The 12,664-nt window shown below is 48.6% G+C and overlaps 1 protein-coding gene across 1 annotated transcript in view; it reads left to right on the plus strand.

The window, feature by feature from the left end:
* The window catches only part of ABCC6 (ATP binding cassette subfamily C member 6), a 56,123-nt gene that overhangs the window by 3,504 nt on the left and 39,955 nt on the right, over positions 1-12,664 (plus strand). Inside the window, exons 4-7 of the mRNA XM_023513855.1 lie at positions 98-226; positions 2,778-2,903; positions 4,531-4,592; positions 8,522-8,653. Of these exons, the coding sequence (XP_023369623.1) occupies positions 98-226; positions 2,778-2,903; positions 4,531-4,592; positions 8,522-8,653 (449 nt within the window). The remainder of the gene's footprint in view (positions 1-97; positions 227-2,777; positions 2,904-4,530; positions 4,593-8,521; positions 8,654-12,664) is intronic.

Raw genomic sequence — 12,664 nt, forward strand, 5'->3', positions numbered from 1 at the left:
TGGGTCCCAGTTGCTGATTTTTCTGTCCTGGTGGAAAATGAAGGAAAAGTATACTCCCTGCCCTGCCTAAGTCGCCCGTCCTGACTTTCTCATCCAGAGCTTAGCTGTGTTCCTGGTTCACACCGATAGAAAGAAGGGCGTCCAGACTTCCGGGGTGCTGTTTGGGTACTGGCTGCTCTGCTTCCTCCTGCCAGCTACCAGCGCCGCCCAGCAGGCTTCAAGAGGGGTAAGAGGGGCCCGGGCTACCTGGGGAGCCCGAAACGGTGGCATCAGGCCTCGGGTCCCACCCTTCCGCCTCCCCTTTCTGCGTATGACACACACTGACCACTTAAACTCACTCCCTACCTAGAAGAGCACGTTACTCCATACGGTTTTTATCAATACAAATTCCCATTCTCTTACACACTCCACTTGCACGTGTACACACGCTTGTATGTCCCTGTTCATGCATCACTCAAGTGTGCACGTGCATTAACTGGGCACAGACACACATTCATGCAGTCTAATCAGAAAAGATCTGACAATGAAGTTGGCGAACTCATCCTAGAAAAAGTGCTACATACCTCATTGCTGACTATCAATCACTAGGGTCACCTTCAAAGTATTCCCCTCAGCCATCTGGTGAGTAGGAATACTAAGCAATGAGGTATATAGAGCTTTTCCTAGGCCGCGTTTGCGAACTTAATTGTCAGACCTCATACATACACATTTCCCCTCATTCTCAAACATTTGCCCACTCCTAGACGCCCACGCATCTGTATTTACACCTTCATTTTTCACACCCACCCATATTTCTGTTCCCCAGTCCGGGAAGCAGCATTTCCACGTTAGGAGATACAACGGGTCATTTTCTCTGCAAAGAAGATAATACATAGTCTGGACTGGGTTTTATTGATATTTGGCTGGATAAGTCTGTGTTGGAGGGTAGTGCTGTCCTGTTCACTGTAGGATGTTGGCATCTGGCCACTAGATGCCAACAGCACAGCATCCCCCCAGTTGTGGTAACCCAGAATGGCTCATTCACTGCCAGATGTCCTAGGGAGGGGGGACCTGTTGAGAACTCAGCAAGGCTCCCAGGAGAGGGGGTTGTCTTGAGACTGACAGGCTGCAGCAGCTTACAGACCATCAATTCTTGAGTCCAGTGGTTCCTTTATCTCACTACTAAAGCAGAAGGTAGACAAACATTCTCCTGTCTTTAAGGATAGACTGTTTTCTTAAAGCATAACCTTTGTAACTAAAGGGAAAATTCCACAGACCATCCATTAATTTATGAGTGGCCCCATAATTTACTGCTGACTTATGGGTCCACTGTTGGGGACACAGCATAGAAAAAATAATACTGGAACCACACAGTTCTAGTGCTACAGCCATGTGGCAGGCACCCCATGGGGCAAACAAGGAGGGACACGTCCTCACTAGGTCCCCACAATAGCACTCATGGTAGATTCTGGAAGCCCCATTTTAAGATGAGAAAACTAAGGCCAAGAGGAGGGAATGACTTCCTCAGAGTCACCCGGCTTGGGAGTGCAGAGCCGAAGTCGTACTTCACCCAAATTCAGACCAAACGTCCCAATAATAACAAAGGATAAAATAACAGTATAGAGAAGGTGGGCCATAAAATAATAGGAATATCAAATTGTCCACTACCTGCAAAAGAAAAAAAAAAAACAAAAACTAAACTAAAAAGCCCAGAAGCCTACAAAATCCAGTAGAGGATTCAGGGCTCTTGTTTTAAGCAACAAAGACTCAACTCACACTAGCTTGAGAAGGAAAAATCAGAGGAAGTTGTATTAGCGCCTGTATGTCAATCTCCCAGGCCTGAGTGATCCAGGCATTCAGGGAACACCAGCTGGTGTCCATTTCCATCTCTGAGCTCCTCAGTGATAGCTTCATTCTCCAATGGGAAGACAAGAAGAGCCACAAATAGCTCCACACTTACATTCTACCAACGCAGCAAACCTGGTGGAATCTCCCCATAGTTTCAGCTCTCACTAGCCCAGCATGTGTCCCAAGTCCATTCCTAACCCAATTACAGAACCCGGGAAAGTAGAATGTACTCATTGGCCAAGCCTCAGTAACCCATCCGCCACTGGAGAATCCGTTCTGCATAAACTATATGCCTGAGCATGAGGAAAGAAAATAAGGGTGATATGACCAGGAACAAGACAGCAGAGGCAAAAACAATCATGGTGCGGCAGCAAAAGGTCACGATTTGGACCAGATCATCTGTGTGCCCTTGAGCAAGGTGCTATCGCTTCTCTTGCTCAGAGAAGCAAGAGAATTGGATGAGTAAAATGCAGCTTGTAAGTCCCAGCTGGGGTCAGGGAGAGGAAGGATCTGATGGGATTGCATATAGGAAGAATTCTGCATGTGCCCAGGGCAGGACACTCAAAAAAACCAGCTTCCTTTTCCACAAACACTGGCCAAGACGGAGTGGGATGGGAGACTGGGTGGGTGCCGGATGGAGAAAGGATTTCCTTCATCTCATTGTCTCAGCAGCTATGGCCAGACTTCAACCAGCTCAGGACAAACCCTAGACACAGCCCTGGCCCTTTTTGTACAGACAGGATATGTCTAGCATATGTTTAAGTCAGGTGTTTGAAAATTGGGACAAGCAGGAATGCCAGGGGCTCTGCCTTTGAAATACAGCAGTCCAGATGGCCTGCTGGGCACTGTCCTCAGCTTTCAGAAACCCTGCTCAGTCTCCACCTCTCATGTCCTGTGGGCACCCTCTTACCCCTGCCCCTCACTTCAGCCTTCTGCTTTCTCTCCCACAGGGCTTCCAGAGTGATCCCATCCGCCACCTGTCCACCTACCTATGCTTGTCTCTAGTGGTGGCCCAGTTTGTGCTATCCTGCTTGGCAGATCAACCTCCTTTCTTCCCCAAAGACTCAGAGCAGTCCGTAAGTTGGCAGGTCCCCTACCCAGTGTCTCCTGTGTCCCTGCCCCACGTCAGGCCTCAGTTCAATTAAAGAACCAAAGTTCTTTAATTTTTTACTGACTCACCAAAACATGAATTGCTCATCTACAGTATGCCACAGGTCGGTAAACTTTTTCCATACAGGGCAAGATAGAAAATATTTTTGGTTTTTTTAAACCATACAATAGTCTCTGTGGCAACTACTCAACTCTGCCATCATAGCACAAAAGCAGCCATAGTAATATGTCAACAAATGGGTGTGGTTGTGTTCCGATAAAACTTTATTTACAAAAGCAAGCAGTGGCCCAGATTTGGCCCAGAGGCCAAAGTTTGCGGACTCCTGCTGTGTACCCCCAGAGAGGGGCAGAGGATCTATCATAAACAAGCAGATATAGTCCCTGTCTTCACACAGCCAACAGTCAATCAGGGATAACACACATTGGTCACATAATTACACAAATGTGTAGAAAATTACACCTGGGGAAAGTGCTCAGTAGAAGTTCATGTCCTATGAGCGTTTATAACAACAGGTAACTCTGAAGAAGTCTGTGAAATCAGGAAGGAATTCTTCAAGGAAGAGACTGATCTGAGATTATCTAGAAGAAGATGCTCAAATGCTTGAGAAAGCTAGTTAAAACTGTAATAAAACTTTTTTGCATATCAGAATGGCAAAAACATTTCAAACTTGATAACAAGCTGTGATGGCAAAGATGTGGTGAAATGGGCACCTTCATCCCTCATTGGTGAAGAGTACAGATTGATATAGTATTTATGGAGCACCTGATAAAAATCACAAGACAGATCCCTCTTCACAAAATTCACTGAAGGATATTGTTGAGGTCATCGTTTTGCAGGGTCCTTGCTTTCAGAACTTTTTGGTCTTGGTACATTACTAGTTGATCTTCTGGCCAGTGCAGTGGCTCAGGCCTGTAATCCTAGCACTCTGGGAGGCCCAGGCAGGTGGACTACCTAAGCTCACAGGTTTGAGACCAGCCTGAGCAAGAGCAAGACCCTATCTCTAAAATTAGCTGGGCATTGTGGTGGGCATCTGTAGCCTCAGCTACTTGGGAGGTGAAGGCAAGAGAATCACTTGAGCCCAAGAGTTGGAGGTTGCTGTGAGATATGACACCACAGCACTCTATGGAGGGTGACAGAGTGAGACTCTGTCTCAAAAAATAATAATAATAATAGAAAAACTAGCTGGGCATTGTGGCGGGCACCTGTAGCCCCAGCTACTCAGGAGACTGAGGCAGGAGGATCACTTGAGCCCAAGAGTTTGAGGTTGCTGTGAGCTATGATGCCATAGCACTCTAACCAGGGGAACAGAGTATATCAAAAACTAAAATTAAATAATAGTTGTTCTTCTGGGGAGCTATTAGTTCTTACCTTGGGGACACTATCAGTCTGTGGTCCAATTTCCTTTTACCCTGCTTGCTAGAAAGCGCCAGGCCCATTGCCATCTACCTCTGGCAAGGAGACCGGGTAATTGGGCTTGTACCTTAGTATTAGCTCATGGTCAATTCATCCTGTCTTCTTGCCCATGGTTCACCTCACCACTCACTCACCATGGGATAGAAACCAAGGCCACCCCCTCCCCTTGTCTATTGCAGAATCCCTGTCCAGAGGCCGGGGCCTCCTTCCCCTCCAAGGTTACATTCTGGTGGGTTGCCAGGTAAGTAAATGGCAGGGAAGGGGTGGTGCACCCTCACCCACCTGTGTTTGCTGCTCTAATTCCCCCTACAGTCCTCCCCCATGAGGATTCCTCCCAAGCTTGCAAAGGCCGACCAGGTTTCCTCCATCCCAGCCTCAGGGCTTCTGTCTGAGGTTTCAGTGCGAACACCTCCTACATCCCATCCCCATTTATTCACTGGAGGAGATATCAATTTGAATCTAACCTCTGGCTCTTAGTGGTCCATGTCACAATACCCAGAATCTCTGTTTTCTCCACTGTCTATGACATGGACTCTACCTTCATCAATGGAAAGTGCCTGGTACTTGCATATAGCAGGTCCTCAATAAAATGGTATCTATTGGGCAGCGTCTAAGGCTCAGTGGGTAGGGTGCCGGCCCCATATACTGAGGGTGGTGGGTTCGAACCCGGCCTCAGCCAAACTGCAACAAAAAAGTAGCCGGGCATTGTGGTGCGCGCCTGTAGTCCCAGCTTCTTGAGAGGCTGAGGCAGGAGAATCATCTGGGCCCAGGAGTTGGAGGTTGCTATGAGCTGTGTGACGCCACGGCACTCTACCGAGGGCAATAGAATGAGACTCTGCCTCTACAAAAAAAAAAAGTTATCTATTACTCAGCTTTAGTCATTCCAACACTTAATAAGCATCACTATATTCTAAGCACTGGGGATAAAGCGAGAAAGGACCAAGTGTCCACTCCCCAGAGGGTCCCAGGCTGATGGAGAAATCAGGGCTGGCACATGAGGCCTGGAAGATGTCCCCTCCTACCAGACCCCCTCCTGACCACATTGCAATCAGACCTCAGTGTTATGGGATTATGTGGATTAGAATCCCGTCCCCACCATTTCTTGGCTGTGTGGCCTTAGGCAAGGTCCTTAACCTCTCTGTGCCTCAGTCTCCGTACCTATAAAATGGGAATGATAATAGCACCTACCTCATGAGTTGTGAGGATTAAATGAGACTAGGCTTGTAAAGCACTTAGAACAAGGCCTGGCACATAATGAGTGTCAGTGGTTATTAAGTCAATGAAAAACATGAGGCTTTGGATGTGGGGAATTGGGAGAAAGAGCTGAGTTGTTGGGTTTTTTTGTTTGTTTTGAGACAGAGTCTCACTTAGTCACCCTGGGTAGAGTGCCATGGCATCTTAGCTCACAGCAACCTCAAACCCCTGAGCTCAAGTGATTCTCTTGCCTCAGCCTCCCAAGTAGATTCTCTTGCCACAACCCCCAGCTATTTTATAGAGATGGGGTCTCACTCTTGCTCAGGCTGGTCTTAAACTGGTGAGCTCAGGCAGTCCACCCAACTCAGCCTCCCAAGTGCTGGGATTACGGGTGGGAGCCACCACACCCCGCCAAGAGCTGAGTTTTCTAAACAGCTCTAACTGGGGTGTCTAGCCCCTGCTTCCCAACTTAGGCATTTGTGGACCATTCTTCACCTTTTGACCCAGTGAGGTATCACCCATACTCTACTTTTTTTCTTTGAGGCAGAGTATCACTCTGTCACCCTGGGTAGAGTGGCATCATCATAGCTCACAGCAACCTCTAACCCCTGAGCTTAAGCAATCCTCTTTGTCTTGGCCTCTTGAGTAGCTAAGACTACAGGTGTGCACCACGATACCTGCCTAATTTTGTCTATTTTAGTAGAGATGGGATCTCACTCTTGCTCAGGCTGGTCTCAGACTCCCGAACTCAAGTGATTACCCACCTCAGCTTCCCAGAGTGCTGGGATTACAGGTGTGAGCCACTGGCACCTGGCCCATACTCTATCTAGATACTTATTTTTCTTTAAATTGACTCACCTGTTTTTTTAACTCCAATAAGCTTTTTTTTGAGACAGAGTCTCACTATGTTGCCTTGGGTAGAGTGCCGTGGCGTCACAGCTCACAGCAACCTCAAACTCTTGGGCTTAGGCCATCCTCTTGCCTCAGCCTCCCAAGTAGCTGGGACTACAGGTGCCTGCCACAATGCCTGGCTATTTTTTAGTTCTAGTTCTCAATGTTGCTTGGCAGGCCCGGGCTGGATTCAAACCCGCCAGCTCTGATATATGTGGCTGGCGCCCCACCTGCTGAACTACAGGTGCTGAGCCAGGAAACTGTCTATCAATACTGAAACTGGGAAAATCTGTACCATTGCTTGCCATGTAAAACTCTAAAAATAATTTAAAAGAAAACCAAGCAATATTAATAACACAGAACTGTTGCTTCCCCACATTTGCTGTCAGACAAGTGAAATTGGCAATTCTCGAGAAGAGTCAAAGACCAGCACCAAGCAAGCCCTGCTTGTCGGTCTCATCAGAAAGATCCAAGAGACCTGAAAAGAAAATAATATTCCCACAATGGAAGGCCAGAGAATTTCATTTCTCATATATGTGCCAGCTACAGTCATCTCATACCAGCCCACACCTGGGAAACTTTCTCATTTTATTTTTTTTTATTTACTTATTTTTTTTTTTTTGAGACAGAGCCTCAAGCTGTCCCCCTGGGCAGAGTGCCGTGGCATTACAGCTCACAGCAACCTCCAACTCCTGGGCTCAAGCGAGTCTCCTGCCTCCGCCTCCCAAGTAGCTGGGACCACAGGCGCCCGCCACAACGCCCGGCTATTTTTTGGTTGCAGCCGTCATTGTTGTTTGGCGGGTCTGGGCTGGGGATTCGAACCCGCCACCTTAGGTGTACGTGGCTGGCGCCTTAGCCGGTTGAGCTATAGGCGCCGAGCCAACTTTCTCATTTTAAATTGAGAAAACTGAGGCCTATTGATGAAAGTGACTTGCGCAAGGCCACTGACAAGTGGCTTCATTTGACAAATCTTCTTGTACTCTGTGCCAAGAAGCAAGGATTCAGAGGAGGGAGAATGAGACAAACTCTGCCTTTGCCAGAGCTTACCATCCAATGGATGAGACAGACATTACATACATAATTACAGCTCCCCAAAATAAATGATCATAATTGCAACAAGCATTATAAAAAAGAGGCTCAGGCCTGGGCGTGGTGGCTCACTCCTGTAAGCCTAGCACTATGGGAGGCCAAAGCAGGTGGATCACTTGAGCTCTGGAGTTAGAGACCAGCCTGAACAAGAGTGAGACCCCCATCTTTACTCAAGATAGAAAAATTAGCCAGGCATTGTGGCAGGTGCCTGTAGCCCCAGCTACCTGGGAAGCTGAGGCAGGAGGTTCATTGAGCCCTGGAGTTTGAGGTTGTATCGAGCTATGATGATGCCGCTGCACTCTAGCTAGGGAGACAGAGTGAGACCCTATCTCAAAAAGAAGAAAAGAGAGGCTCAGGAAACTATAGGCATTTATGATGGAATCTGCTTGGGCTGGGGAGAGGGAGGGGTCAAAGTGGGCTTTCCTAAGGAAGTCATGTCTAAGCTCAGATGTGAAGGATGAGTAAGAAATAGGCAGGTGAAAAAAATACAGCCAGGTGAAGAGCTCCAGGAAAAGAATTTTAAGCAGAGTGATAAGCACATGCAAAGGTCTTGAGGCCTGGTGGCCGGAGCAGTGAGTGAGGAGTTTAAGTTTCCTCCACAATAATAATTTTGGACCCTAGATTTCTGATTCCTGGGGAGAGGCCTATTCCCCTGTCACACAGGTTATCCCTTGGTTAAATCCCTTAATATGAGCCTCTGTGGTTTTTTCCCTCTGTAAAATAGGTCAGCAATAATCTACCCTCCATATAGTTTTAAATTACCAATTTTCGATTAAAAATAGTAATCATCTACCATTATTACTCAGGCTCATGTGAGAATTAAATGAGACCTTTGTAAACTGAGAAGTACCCGGCAAAAATGTTAGGTAGGGTTAGTTCGTTGGTTTCATTTTACCCAGCAGAGGCACAGAGAAGTAAAGTACTTGCCCTGGGTCACACAGCTGCCCACAGGGGTGAATGGCTGAAGGAGCTTACCCCAGTGACCCTCTTTTACAGGCTGGTCTGGAGGGGCTACAGAAGGCCACTGGGGCCAAAAGACCTTTGGTCACTTGGGAAGGAAAACACCTCAGAAGAACTCGTTGCCCAGTTTGAAAAGGAATGGACCAGGAACCGCAATATGGCCCAGTGGTGAGTGTGTGGAGGGCAAGAGGTCAGCCCAAGTGGCCAGGATCATCATTTGACCCCCAATCCAGCCTTCACCCCATCTGGGCTCCACTGCCACCCTCCCCTGCCTTCCAGCTGTTCCCACTAAGTGGAAACTAAGCCGTTCCTCCCAGGGCATTTTGCATGTCCTCAAGGGAGACCCGCAATGGGGAGCTCTCAGCAGAGCCTGGAGGCAAGTTCTCCTGGGGAAACTACAGGCAGGAAATCGAAGAGGTATTTTACAACTGGGGGTGGAGGGTTGAGTGGCTGCCTGTAACATGCAGGCAACTACTCACTCATTATGTAACCCAAGTGATTAGTTTCCAGGGCCTCAGTTTTCTCATCTGTTCAATGGGCATGTCATTGGTCCCTAGTTCATAGTTTGTGGGGATGAAAGAAGATGATTTATTGAAAAGAACTTAGCCAATTCCTTGAAAATGGTAAGAGCTCAGGCAATATTAGTTATCTAGAAAATTTCAAGATCTTTAGAGCTGTCCACTCTGTCTCACTGTTGCCATCAGAGGCATCTCTGGAAACTTCTGTGAAGCCTTTGGAGCCTGGGAACCTCATTTGAGAAACTCTGGTAAAATATGTAGATAAAATTGAGTAGCTGATGACCATGGACAAGTTGGTAAACCTCCCTGGGCTTCCGTGTTTTAGGGGATGGGGACAGAACCAAAAAAGTAAGTTAGCACTGGGGGAAGAGTTACAAGGTTCCTCTTGTAAAATGATTTTGTGGTGGTCTCTACAGATGGCCGAATCCCACAAATTAGAAGAGAGGGGGCAGAGGGGGGACACAGAGACTGACTACAGGCTCAGTGTGGCTGGATCTAGGGACTCATGGGATGTCAGGATTCTCTCCTTTCATCTCTCAGCTCAGCTGTTCCCTGTGTCTTGGTCTCTTCATAAGGCCGGTCCCTGCCATGCCATTTCAGCAACCCCAATAGAATGAAAGAGAATCTCTCCTAACATTCATATAGCAAATTCCCAGGAAGGCCTCTCATCAGCCTGGCTTGAGTTATGTGCTTATCAGAGGCCAATCTCATTCCCACTGGAGCTGGGCCCATACTTGGTGGTCCCAGCCACATAGGAGTGGAGGACTTTTTTCCAAAGGACTGGGGTGTGTTTTTCCAAAGAGGGTAAGTAATGTCAGCAAACCAAACTATCAGTTCTCTCTCACATAGGTGTCTCCGGCTGTGCTGCCCTCACTCTTTATTTATTTATTTTTTTTGGAGATAGAGTCTCAAGCTGATGCCCTGAGTAGAGTGCCATGCGTCACAGCTCACAGCACCCTCAAACTCTTGGGCTCAAGCAATTTTCCTGCCTTAGCCTCCCAAGTAGCTGGGACTACAGGTGCCCACCACAACACCTGGCTATGTTTTTTGTTGCCATTGTTGTTTTAGCTGACCTGGGTTGGGTTCGAATCCGCCAGCCTCACTGTATGTGGCCAGCGCCCTACCCACTGAGCTACAGGCCCTTGGACGGAGGACTCTGCCCTCACTCTTAAAAGGCTTCCCAGAAGTGGCAGGATTCTCTCTGAAGGGCTTTGGAGGTTCAGTCGCTCTCTTCCAACTCCTGGGCTGCCCAGCCACTGCAAAAATTATGTCACTCAACACTGGAGCTAGAAGGTAGAAGCATTCTCCGGAACAGTTTCGGACCCCTGCCATAAACAGTTGATAGAAATAAAGGCAAAGGTTACACCAAGTCCAAGCTCAGTCATTTTCCGAGTCAACTGATTACACACAGGGAGAACTTTGGTTTTATTTCTCAAGTATTTTGCAACCGCTGGGGGAAGGGAGAGGACTGTCACCTTGAGCGGTCACAAACCCGCCACCTGCTGGCCAAATCAGGCTCACAAGGTTTATTTGGCCCTATGGGGTGTTCCGTTTGGGTTCTATTGTTTTTTTCTGGTATGTTGCCCATGTTTAAAACTTTGGAGATACCACATAAAAGTCTGGAATCCTAGTCTCAAAGTGGATCTGGCAGCACTGGGCCATATCTCCACGTGGCAACAGGAGATTTGATCCGGGTAGAGGCTACAGCCTCAGACAGGGCATGTGCTTCCAGGTTTGCCACAGCAGTCTCCACGACTCCCTTTTGTACCCCCGAATTACACCATGCCACTCATTTACACCCCCTGCCTTGCCTGTAGTCATCTTGAGTCCTGCACTGCTAGACACTGGTCCGGAGGTGTCCTTCATGGGAGGTAAGACTTGCAGGCTGAACAGACTGACTCTTGGAGGGAACAACTAGAACAGAACAGGGCACAGTATTCAGCCAGAAAAAGGCCTTCATGGTCATCTCTTCTCCCATCACATTTTATGCATGAAAACATTGAGGGTCAGAGAAGAGACAGAGCAGCCATTTGAATTCTAGGTGCCCAGTCCAAGCCAGGTTCCATCTACTCAACCAAGCTCCTTCCTCTCTCCCTCCCTCCCTCTCTCCCTTCCTTCCTATCTTCCTCTCTTCCTTCCTGCCCTCCCATAAATTTTTGTAACATTACGTGCTGGGCACTGTTCTCCGGCCCTTTGCACACATCACTCCATCTCTTTTTTTCCCATTCATTCAACAAGCATTTGCTGTGTTCCTACCATGTTCAGGAGCTGGACTAGGTAGAAAATACAGGCACTGAGTCTGTCCTCCTGGGGTTCTTTTTTTTTTTTTTGAGACAGAGCCTCAAGCTGTCCCCCTGGGTAGAGTGCCATGGCATTACAGCTCACAGCAACCTCCAACTCCTGGGCTCAAGTGAGTCTCCTGCCTCCGCCTCCCAAGTAGCTGGGACCACAGGCGCCTGCCACAACGCCTGGCCATTTTTTGGTTGCAGCTGTCATTGTTTGGCGGGCCCGGGCTGGACTTGAACCCACCACCTTTGGTGTACGTGGCTGGCGCCTTAGCTGGTTGAGCCACAGGCGCCAAGCCTCCTCTTAGGGTTCTAATAAGACAAATAAGGACAGGGCTGGAGAGAGGGGGCACATCTGTGCAGGCAGCAGATTAAACAGCAGGGGTGGTCAGGCATGGCCTCTTCATGGAGGCAACATCTTCTTGGCACTTGAGTAGAGACCTTCCCCGGACGCTAAACCAAATAATAAGCCAGGCCAGGAATGAGGGACAAGGACATGGCCTTGTTAGCAAACAGCTGGTCACCTGAGCTCACCAGAGATTTTTTTTTCTTTACGGTGGGGGTTGGGGAGCGGTCCCTGGAGCACAAGGAGGCACCACTCTGTGACGCATGAATGAGTGTCTAGGCTCAAAGCCCTGCTCTGTCCTTGCTGGGTGACCTCAGGCAGCTCCCACCACCTCTCAGAGCCTTGGTTTCCTCTTTTGTAAAATGGGCAGCCTAATAGGACCCACTTGTGAGGGAGGTAAAAGCATCGTGTGCTTATACATGGGCGATCTCAGCAGCTGGCCCCAAGTCACAGCTGTGTAAATGGGGGTTGCAGTTAATAGCCCCACAGGCTGTCAGCCAGAAGGGACTCAGAGGTCTTGCTGCCCAAGACCACACAGCATCCGGGCTGTCAGCAGCTGTGTTACCCTGGTCTTTCCCTTATGGCTGAGGGCCAAAAGGGCCCTCTGGCTTCCTCAACCACCTCCTCTCCGGCTCTTACCTTATCTGCGCCTCTGGCCCCTGTTGGGACCACGGGCTGGGGATCATATTGCTTCAAGGCCACCTGAGCATCCCTCTGGAGTGCTGGAGCCCATGGATATAAGAGCTGGAGTGCTGGAGCCCACAGATATCAGCCAGGATTCTAAACTGGTTCTCCACCAGTTCTCAACTGTTTCAAACCAGCCAATGCCAGGCTCATAGTCTGTGTATGGCAGTAGGGGTCAGTGGGGAGTGGTAGGAGGACAGGGCTGTTCTTCCTCCAAGATGGCAGAATGATGGATCAAGAATTGCACAGGCTCGGCGCCTGTGGCTCAAGCGGCTAAGGCTCCAGCCACATACACCTAAGGTGGCGGGTTCGAATCCCCAGCCTGGGCCCGCCAAACAACAATGAT

Source organism: Otolemur garnettii, unplaced genomic scaffold, assembly GCF_000181295.1.
Source record: "Otolemur garnettii isolate 467f Iridium unplaced genomic scaffold, OtoGar3 scaffold00044, whole genome shotgun sequence".
NCBI classification, from domain to species: Eukaryota; Metazoa; Chordata; class Mammalia; order Primates; family Galagidae; genus Otolemur; species Otolemur garnettii.